At 40.3% G+C, this 21,975-nt stretch overlaps 1 protein-coding gene across 4 annotated transcripts in view; it reads right to left on the bottom strand.

The window, feature by feature from the left end:
* Nucleotides 1-19,726, bottom strand: part of EXOG (exo/endonuclease G) — a 30,329-nt gene extending 10,603 nt beyond the window's left edge. Inside the window, exons 1-5 of one of the 4 annotated variants that reach the window (XM_041733977.1) lie at nt 19,495-19,717; nt 17,374-17,523; nt 13,751-13,890; nt 11,808-11,884; nt 9,224-9,338 (exon numbers count right to left, since the gene is read on the bottom strand). In XM_041733977.1, coding sequence (XP_041589911.1) covers nt 9,224-9,338; nt 11,808-11,884; nt 13,751-13,890; nt 17,374-17,523; nt 19,495-19,657 — 645 coding nt within the window. In that variant the 5' untranslated portion in view covers nt 19,658-19,717. Of the gene's footprint in view, nt 1-1,481; nt 1,850-3,374; nt 3,519-9,223; nt 9,339-11,807; nt 11,885-13,750; nt 13,891-17,373; nt 17,524-19,494 lie in introns of those variants that run through there. The other 3 variants (XM_041733978.1, XR_005984579.1, XR_005984578.1) reach the window with 3 other exon arrangements.
* Nucleotides 19,727-21,975: the final 2,249 nt, after the last annotated feature.

The following is a 21,975-nucleotide window of genomic DNA, read 5'->3' as shown; positions in this document are numbered from 1 at the left end:
CTCCTCCTCTTCGGTGCTCTCTGCTCTAGTCAGACTGGCATTCTGCAGCTCCTTAAATATGCCAAGCTAACCTCACCCTGGTGTCTTTTCACTTGCTGGAAAACTCCTCATATACGTTACTCCTCCTTCACTTCACTTAGGTTTCTGCTCAGCCTCACTTCCTCTTAGCAGCCTATTCTGTCTTTCTTTTCCAACCTTGTGTTTTCTTTTTCTAATATTGTTTATTGTGCATCTCCTCCACTATAACCTAAGCTCCAAATAACATACAGCTTTGTTTGCTGCTATTATCAGAAACGCCTAGAATGGTGCCAGGTACACAGTAGGAGCTTAATATATATTTGCTGAATGAAAGGAAGAAAAGAAGGGAGGGTGGGAGAAAAGGGATGGAAGGGAGGAAACAAACAGTTCATATTAGAACAGAAGTCAGAGGATTCCAAGAATATCTTTAAGAAGAAACTGATCTACCTTTTTAAAAAATAGGATGATAGAAAGGTTAAATGGTCTGCAGTAGAAAGTAAAAGCATATTATTATATTTTTTAAAATAGCAATTATAATACCCTGTCTCCTTTACTTTCCACCTCCCAAATTTTTGTTGTTTGTGGTAATACTTATCTCTCCAGTGGCACAGACTTAATACAGGATCATACCTACTTCTTAACAAATCGAAACATTCTACTTAAAGATTCACAGTACTATACATGCTGTTTTTACAGTTTTAATAGAGCCAGGATTATAAAACTCAAAGACCAACAAGGGCTAGGCAGGAAATATAAATGGATGAAATGGGCCAGGTGAAGACTATGATGAATGGAGGAACACGGGCTCCACTGAAGGAGAAAGCTACTATTCTCATCTAGTGAGTGCACCTAAGGGAATATGTGCCAAGTGTCTGAGTCATCTGTTTTTTGTTGTTTTTTTTTTTTTTTTTTTGTAAAATAATACAGGTATACTTTATTGAGTTCTTACAATCTGCTTGGCATTATGCTTAACAGGTGTGGTCTGCTATCTCATCCAGTTTTTGTTTTCCCTGATTTGGTCATGGTTAGAGTCATTTGCACTATTGGAGAGGGAATATGGTGAATAAGGACTATTTGAATTTAACTCTTTCATCTTATCTTAGATGCTAAATTTACCCTCGGTGCTATAGGTGGTGGAGAGGTGGGAAGGTGAAGAATGGAGCATGGGTATGACTTCAAATCTACATCTTGGTATTTAAAGCCTGAGGAGACTAAATTGGTAGTCAAATTTCCACTTCAATTAAAAATATTTTTTAATGTACTTTGGGCCATTCTGGAATTTGTTTGGATCTAGAGTGTTTTTCTGGATTTATTTATGCCAGAGCCAGTGTTTTGTATAAGTCACAGTCCAAAGAGAAAACAGGAGGTATTAATAAATCTATTACAGAACTGTGTATTTTCAGGTTGTGATTTTAAAAAATCTCAATAAACTCAGAAAAGTTTGCCAGAAATAAATAACTTACCTACAAAATTTTGTAGTATTGAATGTGGTGATCTAGTAAATTTATATAAAAATTTGACTCTCCACAAAACAACCACTATTTGTAGATGTCGTATCAAAGTGTAATTGGCTTACTCCTTGGTCCAGGATATATTCAGCATCTCCTGAACCCAAGAATGCATTATTTATTAGGAACATTGTAGAACTACCACTGAATTAAGTGTATTTATCTTTGTGGGAAATATCATTCATTTAGCCAAAGTGACTAGTTTATCACCATTTAAAGACAGTGAAAATTCCATATGAATCATTAAGCTAAATGTCGGCATGGGACTCTCTTTTTTTTTTAATAAATTAATTTTTATTGGTGTTCAATTTACCAACATACAGAAAAACACCCAGTGCTCATCCCGTCAAGTGTCCCCCTCAGTGCCCGTCACCCATTCCCCCCCGTCCCCCGCCCTCCTCCCCTTCCACCACCCCTAGTTCGTTTCCCAGAGTTAGGGGTCTTTATGTTCTGTCTCCCTTCCTTATATTTCCCACACATTTCTTCTCCCTTCCCTTATATTCCCTTTCACTATTATTTATATTCCCCAAATGAATGAGAACATACACTGTTTGTCCTTCTAAGTCATCTGTTTTTAAGAGAACCTAATACCTGGATTTTTATGTGAAATCTCTTCCCAATTATGAAAAATTACCAACTAATGAAAAAACAACATACTATGTGAACCAAATCAAATAATCTATGGGCTGGATATGACCCAGGAACACTCTGTTTTACATCTCTGCTATAGGCAGAGCTCAGACCAAATTAGAACTAGTAAACTCAAGTGTAAATGCTATAAACCTCAACAATACATAAATAACAGATCAAGAAGTAAAGGTATAAGTATACTATATAAAGGTTATGATGTAAAATTTACCAATAGAAGAACTAAAAATAACATGAATGACACATAATGTAACAGCTTGTGAAGTGAACTAAAGAAATTTCATATATTTCATAGTAAAAGCATCAACAGAGACTGTTTAAAATGGGTAAATCGAAATTAAGAAATACAGTGTAGCACCCGTTATTCTCAGATAGAGAGATAACCAGAAGAACTAGGAAAATGGACAGTGGAACTGGGACCAGAAGTTGACTATTCCTCTCACTCATATATTATACTATTTGAATTTCATTATGATATCATATACTTTAATGTTTAAGGTTTAACATTTTCATTACTATTCACATATAGTTCCATAACAACAAATTTCTATTTATTTTTTAACAACAAATTTTTAAAGTTTAAATTCAAGGCTCATTAAAAGATAGGCAATTACAGGGGCACCTGGATGGCTCAGCTTAGCATAGTCTGCTTATCCCTCTACTTCTGCTCCTTCCCCAGCTCATGAGCATGCTCTCTTTCTCAAATAAATAAATAAAATAAAATCTTAAAAAAAGAGAGAGATTGGCAATTATGGTTTCAATGCCATAGAGGGGGGGTGGGAGTGGGCATCAAGATTAAACTACATTTAATATAAGTATCTAGTTTCACAACTTTTTAAAAGATTTTATTTTTATTTATTCATGTCAGATGCAGAGAGAGAGAGGTAGACATAGGCAGAGGGTGAAGCAGGCTCCCCATGTGGGACTGTATCCCAGGACCCCGAGATCACAACCTGAGCCAAAGGCAGATGCTCAACTGCTGAGCCACCCAGGTGCCTCTAGCTTCACAACTTCTAACATAATATATAATTAATGAAAAATAGATTCAAAGGCTTTAAAATTAATAGAAAGGTATCTGCTCTCTAAGGTTCTATGGAAGAGAAAGGAAAAAAAAGAATCTAAGAAATTCTTCCTTACTAAAAACTTCCTTACTAATTCCAGTACTCTGCCCCACACTTTGATAAAAAAAAAAACACATACCAAATTAATAACCTTTTATAATTGGGACGCCTGGTGGCTCAGTGGTTGAGCGTCTGCCTTCGTCTCAGGGTGTGATCCTGGAGTCCCGGGATCGAGTGCCACATCGGGCTCCCTGTGTGGACCCTGCTTCTCCCTCTGCCTATGTCTCTGCCTTTCTCTCTCTGTGTCTCTCATGAATAAATAAAATCTGTAAAAAAAAATTTTTTTAATGACCTTTTATAATTTAGTCCAAATGTATTTTATCTTTCAGATATTATCTGACATTCTTGATATGACTATGGACATTTCCTGATTTCAGTACAAATGAAGTTTCCTTTTCTGTTCTTTTGGTACTACTCATTTCTGATGGTTTTGAGGATGAGAAAAACAAAAATATATACTTTCTCTGTCATGATTTCTGGACTCCAGACAGACTGGCCCCAACAGAAAGGGAGGCAGAGAAAGTCACCATAGGCCTCTATTACTATTACACTGCAGGTGTTCAGAGCTTCAGCAAAATCTGAGTAAAAGTTATTAAGAAAGAGAATTGATAACAGTTGCTGACTCAAAGAAATTGAGAGAGATAACTTGTGGACGTGAAATCCAGGAAAGAAAGGAGAAAGTAGTCAAGAGTATAGGTTAAGGCATGTCATTTATAATTCTGTATACATTCCTCCTCCCACATGACAGGTACTTGGAAGATTTGGTGGATTAAAGATTTACTAATGAGCATGAATAGGTCCTGTGAGTTAATATGGACATGGGAAACTAACAGTACAGGTTCAGAGCACAGAACTTGAAAATAAAGACCAAAGACCAGTAAGGCTTTCATGTAAAAACCAAAAACAAGATTATTACTCAAAGTCTACTCTTCAGGAAGCTGATCTTAACTGCTCTCACACATTTTATCACCATGGCACTAATTCAGGTGAGGAGAGCTGACAAGTCTCTTTTAAAACTCTCTTTAAGACTTGAATAGCAGTTACTGATGAGGGGATCCCTGGGTGGCGCAGCGTTTTAGCGCCTGCCTTTGGCCCAGGGCGCGATCCTGGGGACCCGGGATCGAATCCCACGTCGGGCTCCCGGTGCATGGAGCCTGCTTCTCCCTCTGCCTATGTCTCTGCCCCTCTCTCTCTCTCTCTGTGAATATCGTAAATAAATAAAAAAAATTTAAAAAAAAAAAAAAAAAAAGACTTGAATAGCAGTTACTGATGAACTATTTAGGAGAAGCAAGGTAAGTCTTTAGTGGGTGGTTTTATATACTCTAGTGTAGTGCAGGATTGTTGTATAGAAAAGATACATCAAAATATATATACATATATATATGTTTCATTCTCAATTAATTTCAAATATAGAATTTATAAGATTAGTACAAAGAACACCTATGTGCCCTTCACAGCTTCACCAACTGTTACCACTTGGCCCAATACGCTTTATTACTCTCTTTTCCTCTATTTTTCTTTTCCATAAACCCTTCGAAAATAAGTCATAGACACATCCTCTAGGACGTATTTCCTAAGAGTAAAGACACTCACTTATATAACCACAGTATGATTATCAAAATCAATAAACTTAACAGACTGATAACATACAGTGATCTAATCTACGTATCTCAAATGTTGCCAACTGTCCAATAATGTCCTCTTTCATCACGTTTCTATTCTGATCTAGGATCTGACCTCAGATCACACAATGTATTTTGTTTTCAGGACTCTTTAGTCTCCATTTATCCAGGGTAGTTATTCAGCCTTTGTCTTTTATGATGCTAACATTTTGGAAGAGTACAAGGCAGCTGTTTCACAGAATGACCCTCAGTGGGGTTTGCCTGGTATTTCTGCATGGTGAGATTCAATGTTATGCTTTTTGGCAGAAATATCACAGAAGTGATCCTGTATTCTTCTCAGGGCATCCCACCAGGAAGTACAGCTTATCAGTAATGCCATTACTAACAGTATTAATCTTGATCACTTGGTTAACGACAGTTTCTCCACTGTACAGTTACCATTTCTTGCTTTGTTATTAATAAGTAATCTGTGGGGGACCCCTGGGTGGCTCAGCGGTTTAGCGCCTGCCTTTGGCCCAGGGCGCGATCCTGGAGTCTCGGGATCAAGTCCCGCGTCAGGCTCCCAGCATGGAGCCTGCTTCTCCCTCCTCCTGTGTCTCTGCCTCTCTCTCTCTCTCTATGTCTATCATAAATAATAAATAAATAAATCTTTAAAAAAAAATAAGTAATCTGTGGAGAGACTTTTAACTATATAAACTTCCTCTTTCCCATAAAACTTGCATCACTAGTTTTAGCATCCACTGATGATTCTTGTCTGAATCCCTTACTGCCATGATGATCGCAAAATGATTTTTTTTAAGGTTTTATTTATTTATTCATGAGAGACACAGAGAGAGGCAGAGACATAGGCAGAAAAGGAGAAGCAGGCTCCCCACAAGGAGCCTGATGTGGGACTTGATCCCAGGCCCTGGGATCATGCCCTGAGCCAAAGGCAGACGCTCAACCACTTAGCCACCCAGGTGTCCCAAAATGATTTTTTCTAACTCTTTCATTCTTATAAATTTATTAGCTGACATTCTACACAGTAAGCAGAAGTTTTTCCTTACACTCATGTATTTATTTATGAATTAGAAGTAAGGATTCGTGGCAGCCCAGGTGGCTCAGCGGTTTGGCGCCGCCTTCAGCCCAGGGCCTGATCCTGGAGACCTAGGATCAAGTCTCACATCAGGCTCCCTGCATGGAGCCTGCTTCTCTCTCTGTCTCTCATGAATAAATAAATAAAATCTTAAAAAAAAAAAAAAAAAGAAGAAGAAGAAGAAGAAGGATTCATATTCAACTCAGTAAGTCTATAGTCAATTATATTTTGATACCAAATAGCTCCAGACACAGTAAGGTAGAACTCCTGCAAGTTGATGTCTATGTCCTTTTGACATGTCCCCACCATTTGAGCACTTCTTGCTTTCTGGCACAAGATGTTCCATTTTGTACTTTCCCTGTACCACCCCTGGAATCAGGCACTTCCTCACATGCCCAGTTCTTCTAGTAGGAGTTGCTTTTTTTAGAAACAAGATCTGGTCTTAAGGTATTGCTCACTGCTAAACTGCATATCACTGCTTCTAGGCCCACTGAGCAGAAAGAACTGGCAGATACATAATATTTTGTGTAAGTTCTATTTTTAAAAATTATATCCAATTTAAGAAAAACAATATACTTTCTACTACACAGTAAGCTTTCAATTTTATGAAAGCAAAGCACACATAAAACAAACTTGATCAGGCAGCCCGGGTGGCTCAGCAGTTTAGTGCCTGCCTTCAGCCCAGGGTGTGATCCTGGAGTCCTGGGATCAAGTCCCATGTCGGGCTCCCTGCATGAAGCCTGCTTCTCCCTCTGCCTGTGTTTCTGCCTCTCTCTTTCTCTGTTTCTCTCATGAATAAATAAATAAAATCTTTAAAAAAAAAAAAACTTGATCACTTAATGTTTAAAGGTCAAAGTCAGGGGGGCACCCAGGTGGCTGGGTTTAGCATCTGCCTTTGGCTCAGGTGATGGTCCCAGAGTCCTGGGATTGAGTCCCGCATCGGGCTCCCTGCTTAGTGGGGAGTCTGCTTCTCCTTCTCCCTCTGCCCCTCTCCAGGCTTGCCCATGTACATGAGCTCTCTCTCTCTCAAATAAATAAATAAAATCTTTAAAAAAAAAGAGTCAAAGTCAGAAGAACCTCTTTTCCAATGGTAAGAGTAGAGGATTTAACAAAGATCAAGAATAACTCATTTTTTAAAAATAAGAAAATATAGGGATCCCTGGGTGGCGCAGCGGTTTGGCGCCTGCCTTTGGCCCAGGGCGCGATCCTGGAGACCTGGGATCAAATCCCACATCGGGCTCCCGGTCCATGGAGCCTGCTTCTCCCTCTGCCTACGTCTCTGCCTCTCTCTCTCTCTGTGACTATCATAAATAAATAAAAATTAAAAAAAAAAAAATAAGAAAATATAGGAAGCTTTAAGCAATTTTTTTCTTCTAATGTAACAAAAAATACTAAAATTAAATTAGCAAATTGATCAGAGGAGAGAAATTAATCTGCTTAAAATTCTGACTCCTTTGCCATTCTTGCCCTCCCATAAGAACACCTGGAATATTCTGAGGTTGTGAGAACCTATGTGAACACCCTGGATACTTACTCATCAAGTGGGACAGAACACACCCTAAAGTTTTGGGGTTTTTTTTTCCTAAATCTGTTTCTCAGGTCATTCAGTTTTATCACAGACTCTTAAGTAATCATATAACCTAATCAATATTTATTAAATATAGAGCTGAGCTAGGTGTTCCCTCCGAATACATCTCTTTGACCTACAGGAAGTCCTTCAATCCCTCTTTACTAACTCTATCACCTCTTCCTCCTTACTCCACTTGGTTCCCCACCCTGTACAGAACTCACAGCATCACTGTATCAATTCAGCTACCCTCTAGATGCAATTCTCAATTTTCCCAGGATCCTGAGATGACGACCTGAGCTAAAGGCAGACGCTTAACCAACTGAACCACCCAGGCACCCCAAAACCTTTGTTTAAAAAAAAAAACAAAAACTCAAGCGTGTAAAAGAAAAGCCATTCCTCCCACTTTTTCACTCACTGCCATCTAAATGTCCTCACTCAAAGAGTTAATTTGTGGTTATGCTTTCCTGTATTCCTTTATCATCCTCACTCCAGTTGCTTGAGTTTGGCCCTGTATCTGTTCTCATATGGACCACTGCAGTAATGTCCCATTCATTTCCTCATCTCTCACTTCTCTCTCAACACCCCTTCCTTACCTACCTCTACCTCTCTACACAGTGCTGTCAGAATACTCTTTATAAAACCCAAAACAAATCAAATGTCTCCCATGCTTAAAAAAAAAAATGTATGACTTCTTACTATCTAAAAATTAAAATCCAAACCTTCATGGACTACAAAGCCCTTTACTATCTGGCCCCTGTCCTACCTATCATAGAAATCCTCATCTACTTTGAGGCATCCATACTTTTTTGTACTCTCAGATCTAATCTTTATCAATGATACCTGAATTCCATTATGCTGTTAATCACAAACATCCTGTGCTTACACTGCTACATCTTTTGGAATTCCCATGCTCCCCTCCTGACTCAGTTTACTCTTTTTGCCCCTCATTTTCAAAAATTTTAATTCCAGTATAGTTGACAGTATTACATTAGATTCAAGTGTATGCTATGGTTGTTCTCTGATTCAGTTTAGTCTTGACTCATCTGTCAAGATCTAGCTCAAAAATAACTTCCTTGTTAAGTCTTCCCAACCCACACCAATAGAGTTGGTCAGTCCTCTTGCGATACCCCTTCATCTATGTATTTATCTCTAGTACAGCATATTACACGTAAGAGTGATTAACTGATAATAAGTCTTTCTCCCTTTTTTATATTTTTTTATTTTTTTAAGATTTTATTTATTTATTCACGAGAGACAGAGAGAGAGAGAAAGAGAGAGAGAAAGAGAGAGAGAGAGAGAGAGAGAGAGAGAGAGAGGCAGAGACACAGGCAGAGGGAGAAGCAGGCTTCATGCAGGGAGCCCGACATGGGACTCGATCCTGGGTGTCCAGGATCAGGCCCTGGGCCAAAGGCGGTGCTAAACTGCTGAGCCACCTGGGTTGCCCCCCCCCCCTTTTTTTGGTTTTTGTTTTGTTTTTTTTCTCCCTTTCTCAACTGTGAGCTCCTTTAAGTCAGTGGTTGCTTTTTAATGCATCAGTATATCCCCTCTGCCTATTATTCCAACAACAGGTGTTCAATAAATAAAATTAAAAAGTAGAATACAGAATGAAATTATAATCTCATACAAACAACATAAGCCTGAATGTTAAAACATGTCCCTACCTGGTAACTAACTGTTTTCTTTCCATCACTTCCAGTCTGAGGTAAGGTCAGCGGTCCAGATACTATCCAGACATCTTCAAACCTCTCTGTCAGTTCTCGACAGTACATTTCTATTCTGAAAAACAAAGTGAAAAAAGGTGTGATATTCTCACAAACATAAATGCAGAAAAGAAGCAAACCATATCAAATCCCTATGAAAGATATAGGGAATGCTGAATTTGACAAATGATGTGAACAAGATAATATTGCACAAAACATTATAACCATATAAACAATTATTTTCCCAGTTCTTTGCTGCACAAGAAAACTTAAAAATTATACATACTCACAACCAGCTACATTATCTCATGTGTGCATTCAATGTACATTTTAGAACTGAAATTCTGTTTCATCTTCTCCCTTATCTTTCTATTCTGTAGTTCTCAAACTTTTCTCAAGAGTTACATACCACTTCAACAAGTTGATACATCTTATTTAACCATTTCTATTGTAAGGCAATTGGGTTTATACTAACATTTCCTATATAATGCAACACTCCTTAGGATAAATTTCAAGGGCCAGAATTACTTACTGATTATACTTTAATAACATTTGATTATATGCAAAAGCAATATTTTAAGGGTATTGAACCAATTTACTCTATAAACTCCAAAATACGACACCACAGTTTCACAGCAATCTTTACAATACCGGAATTTATCATTTAAAAATGGTTTTGCTGGGATGCATGGGTGGCTCAGCGGCTGAGCATCTGCCTTTGGCTCAGGGCGTGATCCTGGGATCCAGGATCGAGTCCCGCATCGGGCTCCCTGCATGGAGCCTGCTTCTTCCTCTGCCTGTGCCTCTGCCTCTCTCTCTGTGTCTCTCATGAACGAATAAATAAAATCTTTAAAAAAAAATGGTTTTGCTAATTTACTAGATAAAAATGGCAAGTAGGTTTAACATGTACTTTCTTATACTGCAGATGGGAGAGATTTATGAGAGATAACAATGAATGTTATCATCCCTCAACTTCCTTATCTAAAAAGTAAAATCAACAGTACTGTAACTCACAGCATATATGCCTAATTATAAGGTAAATTACCCTCTCAAAAATATATTCCTTGGGAAAGGAAAATTTTGGTGTTTTTTTTTTTTGAAGATTTATTTATTTATTCATGAGAGACACAGACTGAAAAAGAGAGAGACAGAGACACAGGCAGAGAGAGAAGCAGGCTCCTCACAGGGAGCCCAATGCGGGACTCGATCCCAGATCCTGGGATCATGACCTGAGCCGAAGGCGGGCGCCCAACAGCTGAGCCACCCAGGCGTCCCAAGTAAGGAAAATGTTAAATGCTTCCACAGGTATGCGGCCAGACAAAATAAAGAGGAAACTCCATAAGACAAAAATCCCAGATCCTCAACAAATAATCTGCAAGGTTAAAAAAAAAAAAACAAAATAAAACAAAACAGGAAGAGAAACTACCTACAGATTTTTTTTAAAGATTTTTTTATTTATTTATTCACTCATGAGAGACACAGAGAGAGAGGCAGAGACACAGGCAGAGGGAGAAGCAGGTTCCATGCAGGGAGCCTGACACAGGACTCGATCCCGGTACTCCAGGATCATGCCCTGAGCCAAAGGCAGATGCTCAACCACTGAGCCACCCAGGCATCCTCACCTATAGATTTTTAAAAGTACTAAAAAAACATATCTATGTGTGGTCCTTGTTCAAATTCTGATTCAAACCAATCAACCAGAAAAAAAAAAAAATTAAGGGCGATCAGAGAAATTGGAACACTAAGTTGTAAAATTGGCAATAAGGCATTACTGTTTAATTTTTTAGGGGCAATAATCATGCTTTGTTTCTATTTTTAAAAACTCTTTATCTTCTAAAAATATGTTAAAACATTTATAGATAAAATAACATAGCTATCACCTGCTTAAAATAATGAGTGGGGGAAGAGAGGGTATGTAGACAAAACAAATGTGTAGCCATGACTGACAACTGTTCATCTTGAGTGTGGGTGCTCTCTTAATTATTTTAAACCACAAAGTAGTTTGAGGAAAATGTAATAGCCTGAAACAATCTCAATCAGTGCTAGTTTTAGATGCTTAAAGAGATCCCTGACAGAACTCGTTAGAAGTGTCAAGAAACTTGCAAAAAAGCCCAGATGATTTTATAGTTATGTATTTTATCAAAAACTGGTTAACAGAAAAAGAAAAAAAAAAAAAACCTGGTTAACAGTTATGTTTAATTGTACCAAAACTTTTTTTTTTTTTCAAAGGCTCAGCAACTCTTGAAATACAAGTAGAAAAAAATATGGTGTCCTCTGGACATACTCAAAAATCTCTTCCTCAGTACAATATTTTGAGCAGTTTGACTTGACTTCTGGCCGGTGGTAAATAGGATCAATATGCCTGGCTGTTTTGAAATCTGTACTCCCACAGACAACTGAACTCCCAACACACAGCAAAGTACTTACCTTCAGTATTGCTAGCTTTTGATAAATAAAGAGAAACAGTTAATGAGTACACTAGTACATTCTCCTGGCACATCATTCATCACCCACAGAATCACATTTTAAAACTCTCACCACTCACCTGTTCCAATATCCAGCATTATTATCAAAATTCTGAGGCACAATATTAGAAAGGTAAAAAGTTTCAGCCATGGCTTTCTGTGAAAAGAAATAAAAATAGTAACCTGCAAAGTAATGCCTTCCCCTTTGAGATTTTAGAGACATAGAAGGCCAGTTCCTTATATGTTAGCTCTAGGCAATTACAATGACTACTTGTTTAAATAAATGGAAGTCACAGCTATTCCAGGTCAGAAAGCTCAATAATGATTATTCAAAAAAGGGATATAAAAAAGTAGTTTGGTGTGCTAGCTTTCTTTGCACTTCTTAAAATTCAAACCTGTAATGCAGACTCTACGAATAAAGTTTCTATTATAAGGCTAAAGGATAAATTCTGGCTTTCAGCCTCTGGCAAAGAGTTTCTCCACAAAGGTCAACTTACAGAAAACTTATTTAAGGAATACAATACAAACATATTAGTTCAAAAGTGGCAGAGAAGAATTCTTTGTTCTTCTCAATCTCTGGCCACTGTGTTCATTCATTTCACACTCCTGACCCATAAATACCAGGCTGTCACTATCACTTCCTTCTACTGAACTGTATTAACTACCAATGCCGTCAATTATCTTCTCTTCAAGCAGTGGTTCTCAACCTTGAATGCACACTGGAATAACCCAGGAAACTTTAAAATATTGGTGTTTAGGTTCCACTCCTTAGAGTTTCTGATTTAATTGCTCTAGGTCTGGGCATCAGGATTTTTTGAAACATCCCGGGGTGATTATAATGAGTATCTAAGGTTAAAAACCACTACCTTAATGACAATAATCACCAACGATTGATGCAATAAATATCCATGTCATAAAATATATTTCTCTCCTTTTTATTGGCAGATAACTTACCCTAAGGTAAAGGAGATTAGAGAGACAGGACAACTTAGTATATAATTCATGACTGAATACTGAATCAAAAAAAAGCTGTAAAGAACACAACGGTGACAATTTGGCAAACCGGAGTATGAACTGTATATCAAAGATTAAAAAAATATTCAAAAATACATATACACACACTTCTTGGCATGATACTCTTGTCATGTATACCAATATTGTCATTCTTAGACGACACAATATTCTGAATAATCTATTTAGGAATAAAGTGTAATGATGTTTACAACTTACTGTTGATGGTTAAAAAAGACTTTTCATATACATACATACATATGTATGTATATACGAAGAAAACATATCAAAATGGGTTTGCTGGGGCGTCTCGGTGGCTCAGTAGGTTAAGCATCCAATTCTTGACTCTGGCTCAGGTTGTGATCTCAGGGTCATGGGATTGAGGCCTGCATCAGGCTTCACACCGAGTGTAGAGCCTGCTTAGGATTCTCTCTCTCAGGACACCTGGGTAGCTCAGCGGTTAAGCATCTGCCTTTGGCTCAGGGTGTGATCCTGGAGTCCTGGGATTGAGTCCTATATCAGACTCCCTGCATGGAGCCTGCTTCTCCCTCTGCCTATGTCTCTGCTTCTCTCTCTGTGTCTCTCATGAATAAATAAATAAATCTTTAAAAAAAAAAAAGATTCTTTCTCCCTTTCCCTGCTCCTTCCCCCTTCCTAAAAAAAAGTGTTTGCTGTACTATCTTTTCAATTTTTCTATAGACAAAAATGTTTCTTCTGTACTCTCAACCCTTCTACAGGTCTGAAATTTTTCAAAATAAAAATGAATATATAATTAGCTCCTAAGAGCTCTCCAGTTCTCTTTTACATATAGCATTTAGCTTTACTTTTTCAACTTGTTTAAGAATATCTCATTATCTGAGCAAAAAAAAGAATTAAGTCAGAAAGGAAAATACAAAATAAGAGTAGTAATTCTCAAATTTTAAGGTTTGACTCCTATGCTTTTAATGCCCAAGTCCTATGGTATACAGACTATCAGCCCCACATTCCCATCCTTCCCAAAATATATACCTACAGATGAAAATTTGTTATTTCCTGCTGGAGCCATGTGTCCTCGTGACCACCCGCTCCCAATATAGTCTTCATTGAAGGCACTGAAGGTTGGTGGGATGTTGGGATCAGGCTTGAACTTACAATGTTTTCTGTTGGCATCACCTGAAGAAAAACACACAAAATGGTAAGTTATCAGTGGACAAATATCCCTCAAGATTTTCTAAGCAAGGCAAGCTGTTTGCTGCTGGCTAGTATCTCTCTGAGCAGCTAGTTCTTAGTGATTGCATGCATGTCTCAAGTTCCTGGGATAGTTCAGATACCTCATCTGAATTTAGCAAGGACTAGTCTAGGAAAGAATGCTTTTCATACAGTGTAGCTATCTCATATACTTCTGTTTCTATTCTTTCAAATTAAAGGCAAAAAAAAATCCTCTGGATAGTATTTAAGTAAAAACAATGACCAATTAAATAGCTGAACTCTATAAAAAGCTTACCTACATAATAAATTCTTGCTTTTTAAAAAGACCCTCATGTATCATATTTTGTGCAAATACATTTGACAAGTTTTTATGTACTAAAATAATGGATATAGGGGATCCCTGGGTGGCGCAGCGGTTTAGCGCCTGCCTTTGGCCCAGGGCGCGATCCTGGAGACCCGGGATCGAATCCCACATCGGGCTCCTGGTGCATGGAGCCTGCTTCTCCCTCTGCCTGTGTCTCTGCCTCTCTCTCTCTCTCTCTCTCTCTCTGTGTGTGTGACTATCATAAATAAAAAAAAAAAAAAAATTAAAATAATGGATATATATATATAGTCATGAAACAATTTGTTCTGGGCAAGCAGAGCCTATGGAAAGGGGAGAGTGTCTGTGATATCTTGCTTGCTGCCTCCTAAGCCATGACAAAACATTTAGGTTATGAGTTCAATTCAGAAATTCCTAAAACAAAATATCTGAGTAACATATGGGAAGGAAAAAAATCTCAATTTTATTTATATTCTGACACCTCCAGAATAGTTTGCCACAGTGGACTTGAGCAAATCCTAATACTACATTTTCCACTGTCATTAGGCCAGATCTTGTAAAATTACAGAAATGATAGGAATAAACAGAACACAGGCTGCTACTCAAAAAGTTTAAAATGGAGACCAATGAAGTTACTGATTCCAATGTCATCTCATTCAGCCAGAAAAAATTTCAAATGATCAGATCCCAAGACAGAATAAATGATCTGATACCTAGCTTTTTAGAACCACTTTGTAAAGAGAAAAAAAATGACAGAACTATTAGTAAACTTCTCTTACATATTATTATCACTGGAATCACTTCCTTATATGCCTGGTTATCTCTGCCTCGTGCTCACTGCCTTTGAAAATTCATCTGTGGGATAAAGATCCCTTCATTGAGGTAAATATAAATTTGTTTCTATTGGGTTATCTGGAGGCATAGCCAGTGGAGGACCATGTTATACCAAGTTCACGGCTTAAGGACTTGATCTATACAGGCTCCATGGCTTTGGGCTATAAGTCTACATGATAGCCAGTTTGTGGCCTCCACTTCTCTGGAACAAACTTTTTATTTTCCTTTTGACCCTTTCAGCTCAGTGCCAAGACAACTTTCCACATGGTCTCCTATGGTGAGCAGGCAGGTTAGTTCTAGCCTCCCCTTTCTCCCCACAGGGTACAGCCCTTTGGGGTTCCAGGCTAATGTGGGGAGGGTCTCCTATAAGATAATTTACCTTAGAGGAGTCTTAGGACTCATGTTCAGTCTCCCTCACCCTGCAAAGGTGCAGAATCAAAAGCAATGTGGTTTTGGTTTACCAAGACCACTCTTACCTCTCTGGATTCTGGCTTTCCCTTAGACATTGGCTTGGCAATTCACCACAATCATGCTGACTCTTTTTTTAAGTGATTTTTTTTCCTACATACTTCTTACATACTACTACTAACATTTCTTCTTGTTTTTAGCAGTTAGTCTGAGTGATCTAGTCTGTCATTACTGAAAACAAAGACTCTTTATACTAAAATAAAGTAGGGACATCTAGGTGGCTCAGCAGTGAGCATCTGCCTTTGGCTCAGGTCCGCCTTTGCCTGGGATCAGGTCCCGCACTGGGCCCCTACAGGGAGCCTGCTCCTTCCTCTGCCCATGTCTCTGCATCTCTCTGTGTGTCTCTCATGAATAAATAAACAAAATCTTTAAAAAAAAAAAAAAAAAAACTAAAATCAAGTAAATCTCAAATATACTGCTTCCTGTTTTCAAGGTACACAGCCCACAGGATTTACAATGTGAAATATAGTGTTTTCTTATATGCCTCTGAAAATGGTAATTTAATAGCAGGATAAAATTAGTAAAGCTGAAATTCCTTACATCTTGGAAAAAGTTTTGTATTTAAAGGAAATTCATTAGGCTTAGACTAAATCGAGTTTCTCTTGATATAAGTTTATAATCAACTCTCAACTGCTATGATGAAGTTTCCAACTACATCAGTTTCCTTCTAGCAGCAAGCAAAATCCAGGCCTTACAGCAAATTAAAAGGCAAATAAAATATGAATAAAACACTATGAAAAAGGTAACACTTTATCTCATAAAAGACCCCCACAAATCAATTCAAAAAACAATATCCCAACTGAAAATGGTAAAAATAACTCACAAATAATTCACAAAAATATTAACTTTCACTGGTAACCAATAAATGAAAATAAAATCAGCTATTAAATTGGTAATCCTTATTATGAGTGAAAGGCAAGACAAGTAGTTAACAGTTTAAGGAAAGTAGAATAATATACATAAAAATCAATTTAACATTAAACGTCAAAGTCTGATCACCTTAATTACAGGAATCCACCAAGACATAAAAACATATAAAAAATACAACCACGAACAGATTTACATGCCTGCAGACCTCTCCAGTCTTATTTCATAGATTCTCCCTTGCTCTGGCCACTTTGGCCTTCTTTTAGTTCCCTAAAGGAACAAAAACTCTTCACACTGGGGCCTTCAGAGATGCAGCTGTGCTTTTCTTTCTGTGTAGAATGCTCTTGTCCACAATCCAAGGACCACTCAACTCCTGTGCCCAGGTAACAGCCAAACACCCTCCAAGCCACTTTCTTGGAGAAGCCTTGCTAATCAAAATCAGGTTCTCCTACATCATCGCTCATCACATTCTTTACTGTTCCTTATTTATACTAACCCAACTTGCAATCACTTGTCCTTTAGAACAGTTATTACCAATAATAATTATACATTCATGATTATTTGTTTGATAGGTCAACCCACACCCCACATACCTCAAAGTGCCAAGAACGTAGAGTCTATCTGCTCTGGTCCCAAAGCTCAACACAGTGCCAGACATGTGGCAGGCATTTTTAAATTATTTGTGGAGATTAGTGAACAAATAGTGCTAGTTGTAGTAATATTTAGGACAGAGCCTCCAACTCCTATGTCGAGATATTGATTGATCCTCTCAGCCCCTTAGAAAGCTGGGAAGTCTGGAGCTCCTTGGCTACTAGGTAGGTCCATTTATCTAAGTGAGCTAACATACACCATCATTTTCTAAATGTGCTGTAATGTGAAAAAGGTTGAATCAATAATCCTTCTTGTTCTAAATTTGGAAATACCTTTCATCAATGCCTTTACTTCTAACCACCTACCCATTATCTTGCTTTTGGATATATGTTCAAGAACCCATCTGGGCACCCGCTTTGACTGATCATAAGACAAGGCATGATTAGTGTAATGCCTAGTCTCTGTTCCAGTTAAAGGGACTCCAAATTGTTCCAAGAGAGACTTTTCTGCAGAACCTAAAAATGAAAATGGGGAGAGGGAGACAAAAATAACAAATAATTAGTAACTCTTACTAGAAACAAAAAACTCAGTAAAGGGAGAGGGGTCAGACTTACAAAGGACTGGCTCAAAAGTCTAATCCATCAGATCTCATTTTGCAATTATTTCCAAGGCAGAGAAAAGAGATAGCAGGCTTTGCTTACAATCAGTCATGTAGTTTTAACAAAATAAACTGCAGCTATCCCATTAACTTTTTTTTTTAATTTTTTATTTATTTATGATAGTCACACAGAGAGAGAGAGAGAGGCAGAGACACAGGCAGAGGGAGAAGCAGGCTCCACGCACCAGGAGCCCGACATGGGATTCAATCCCGGGTCTCCAGGATCGCACCCTGGGCCAAAGGCAGGCGCGAAACCGCTGTGCCACCCAGGGATCCCTATCCCATTAACTTTTAAATAAGGACCTGATCTTACTGGTCTTTCACATCAAATGTCCAAATCTCTGCCCCACAAAGTACCATGTATTCAAAGGCAGCAAAAGAAAAACCCATCATTACTAGTCACTGATATGATTTAATGGGAGAAAGCCTACCTCCTCATTACATTTTAAGACAGAGTGGGGACAAAACACAGCCTTTTATAAACATTTTATTTTTTAAAGGTTTTATTTATTTATTCATGATAGAGAGAGAGAGAGAGGCAGAGACACAGGCAGAGGGAGAAGCAGGCTCCATGCCAGGAGTGCGACGTGGGACTTGATCCCGGGATTCCAGGATCACACCCTGGGCCGAAGGCAGGCGCCAAACCGCTGAGCCACCCAGGGATCCCCTATAAATATTTTAAAAGACTATCATCCATCGTTCTGGAACTGAAGAAGAGATGTGCACTGCGGCAAAACAGTAAAACTGGTCTTACTTTTCCTAGTGGGAGAAACCAAGCACACATTTAACAAGGAATCGGCTTCAAAATAATCCTCTATTGATCCCTTCTCCAGGTCTTCAACCTACCCCAGTAGTTCTCTTGCTAGATGCGAAGTATCAGAAGGAGCAAGTAAAATCTGCATGTCAGGGAAAGTTAAAGAATGAGCATGAGCTTATTTTCATTGTTAAATATAAGGTACCCCCGGTAGCGTGAGGATTTATATACTTTGGAGAAGGGCTAGCAGGTGTGAAAATGAATAGAGAAACCTCAGGAAAGTGGGCTCTGGAAGCTAGAAGGGGAGGCTGGGAGGGGGAAGCCACCCTACTCCAAGTCAATTACAGAAAAACTGTGAATTACAGACCGGGACAGAAGAACTGTCAGGAGGAAAGAATCATAGACTAGAGGCCCCCAAGGATAGTACAAATCCTACAAGTTGACACCCCTGCCACTCAGCCAACGAGAAACTCATCACCCTGAACTGCTACTTTTCTCCCATAGACTTTTCAAAACAACCTGCCCCAACTGCCTCCGCTTCTGCATAAAGCTCCTCTCCTTGGGTCGCTCGACCTGCCTCCGGTTTTGCCATAGCTCGCTTGTCCTCTGCTCTCCCCGAATCAGCCCCCCTCCCCCCCTTTGTTTTTTTGCTGATAAAATAACCTGATGGATTCATTTTTAGGGTTACTGCGGGTACTCCTCACTTGGACGGAGACAAAATGAGGCCGATTAATCCGCTGACCCCAGGCGTTAAGGTATCCATTCACCCACGCGTACTGTCAGTTTCGTGCCAGTGGAGGACAAACGCTCCGGGCTGTTGTGGAACTAACGACCCCATGGACGTCCCAGGCATGGAAACACACAGGGGACAACTTCGGGGGCAGAAGACGAGAAAATGAAGGCGGAGAGGGACGCGCAGGAGGCTGGCGAGGCCCCAAGCGGAGCGGGGAGGCCCGGCGGGAAGACCAGAGGACCCCCGGGCCCGCGGCCGCAGGTCGGGGCGGCGATGAGCGCCGGGGGTAGGGCTCCAGCCCGAGACCCGGCCGGGAAGGAGGCGCAGGCCCTCGGACTTACCGTCGGGCTCCCTCACTGCCGCCGCCGCCTCGGCGCTCTGCCTCTCGAGCAACTGCACGGCCGCGAACCCGCCTGCCGCGGCGCCCACCGCAGCTCCCGCCACGAAGACGCCCAGAGAGCGCCCCGAGCCTTTGAGGCGGGAAGCAAAAGTCCTGGCAGCCATCGCCCCCGGCGCACCTGCCTTCCGCAGCCGCGCGTGCGCACAGCGGCTCTGACGCCTGAAAGCCAATCGCGACCGCGGGACGAGGCACGCATGCGCAACCCGGCGTGCCGGGTCTGTACCCGCCCTGGAGACGCCGGATGTGCAGAGCGCAGGCGCACAGCCTCCCCGCTGAGGGCCTCGGGAGCCCCCTGCTGTCAAGGCTGGAGGCGCGAGTGAAGCCGCCCCCCCCCCCCCCCCCCCCCCCGCCCCACCCCTGGTTCCCTGGATCCGGTGACGAGTGGGAGGCACGGCACTTGAGGGCGCAGTGGTGTGCACATACGGTCCTGAGAAGCGAATACCTTTAGTCCCCCGTGACAGGTGAGTAAACACTGCACGTGGTTACCCGAGGGCCTCAGAGCCGCCAATCCCACTCAGGTCTGATTCCAAATCCTGTGCCACACTGATGTCTTCAGGACACCTGGCTTTGAGGTCACAGCATACAAGTCCTATTTGCCTATGTGAAAATAGCTTTGCACCTCCCAAAGGAGTGTCTTGACAAGACACTACTCCAATCAGAGTGCAGGGGTCTGGACACCCAGGCCACTACTTTCCTCTTTGGGCGTGTTACTTCACCTTTCAGGGGCTCTGTTTCCTCTTTTAGATAGGAATGCTAATAATATCATATATGAAAAATATACACTAAATATTCTTTATATATAAATAAGCAAAAGTAATTATGATGAAGATGATTAGACCTTAGGGCTCTTGTGAGGATTAAAGGTTACCATGTAACTTATTTTTTTTAAGACTTTATTTATTTGAGAAAGAGCAAGCACATTCAAGCAGCCGGAGTGGCAGGCAGAGAGACACAGGCTCCCTGCTTACCAGGGAGCCAGATGCAAGACTCAATCCCAGGACCCCGGAAACATGACCTGAGCTGAAGGCAGACACAACCATGTGAGCCACCCAGGCATCCACCACGTAAAGCATTTAGGGAAGAATCATGTCATTAAGTGCTCTGTAAACGTTGGCGATTTTTTATTAGTCCTATTTTATCTTACTAGAATATAAAATCCAGACTGCTGAAGGCCTGCTGGCGGAGTAAGGGTATGTTTGGGGGCACTCGTGCTCAAAATAAATGGGTTTTGTTCATTTTGCAGCACAATCTGCAGCACCCCACATGGACTTAAGCAGGAGGCCCTTTCTAACAACCAGCTAAAGAACTGTCTTGTTTTGACAGTTTCATGGACCTACGTCCCTACCCAGGAATACCTATTATAAAGTCATTCTGTGTAATCCCCTGCACCTCTGACCCTAATTGGTCAAGCTAGGTCAAGTAGAATCTATCCAGGGATTGTGGATCCAGAGTCTCTTCAGGTGGCAGAGCTGTGACATATGAAACTCTGCTACTATCTGTAGCTTTGTTTCATGCTAAGTGGACAAAGGAGCAGATGCATCTGGCCTTGCACAGAGCAAGAGTGGAAGAAATGCTGAGATGTAAGTGAAAGGCTGCAATGTGGTGACCCTGGCTGCCAAGACTCCTGAAGCCCGGAAGTGGCTTACCTTTACCCAACACTCGGCCAACACTTGGCTGGCCCTTTGCCCCAGGATCCTTCCAGTGAAACCCCCTTCTTGTTTACGGTTTCTGTCATTTGCAACCAAGAGTCCCACCAAATACAATTATACAACATGGGCATACCTGTAGGTTTCAAAGCCACCTCAGCAGCTTCTACTTGAATTTACTAGATATATTCATTTAAGGGGTATTTCTCAAGGCCCTCCTAAGCGTCGTGGTGGGTTAAACACCAGAACGAGAGAGAAATGGTAGGTGACTTTTCCTCATCCAGACCCAGTGATTAAGGGAAGGAGTGGGAGGGCAAGTTTAATGGTCTCTGAACCCTCTCCTACTTGCTCACTTGAGCAAGCCTGTTTTTAGAAATCAGTTTCTGTGTCCAGGTTCTTCTGGTGAAGGAATTCCCTTGCTGAAGGAGAAGTGTGACCAGATAAACCCTCTGGTCCAACCACCCGTCCAGCATTTCTAGCTGTAAGATCCTCTTTCAACAATGCCAGCCTTCCTCTCCTTCTCTGCACTTATTATGGCCACTCACTAATAAAAGGTGAACTATCTAAATCTGAGAGAGCAGAAATAGTCCAAAGCTGGACACCTGGTCCCTAAATAAAGAGTGCCTTCATCAAATTTCATTCTCTGAGAGTTCCAAACAGGTTAATTCTCATATTAAAGCATGAATAAAAAGGCATTGACCCTACCAGAAGAAGGATTCAAAGCTGGTTTAGCAAATATTAGTCAAAAGCAAAAAAAGTCCTGTGTGTTACTACAG

This window comes from Vulpes lagopus, chromosome 19, assembly GCF_018345385.1.
Source record: "Vulpes lagopus strain Blue_001 chromosome 19, ASM1834538v1, whole genome shotgun sequence".
Lineage (NCBI taxonomy): Eukaryota > Metazoa > Chordata > Mammalia > Carnivora > Canidae > Vulpes > Vulpes lagopus.
Note: the sequence above shows the minus strand (reverse complement) of the source record. Positions and strands in the feature narration are given on the sequence as shown.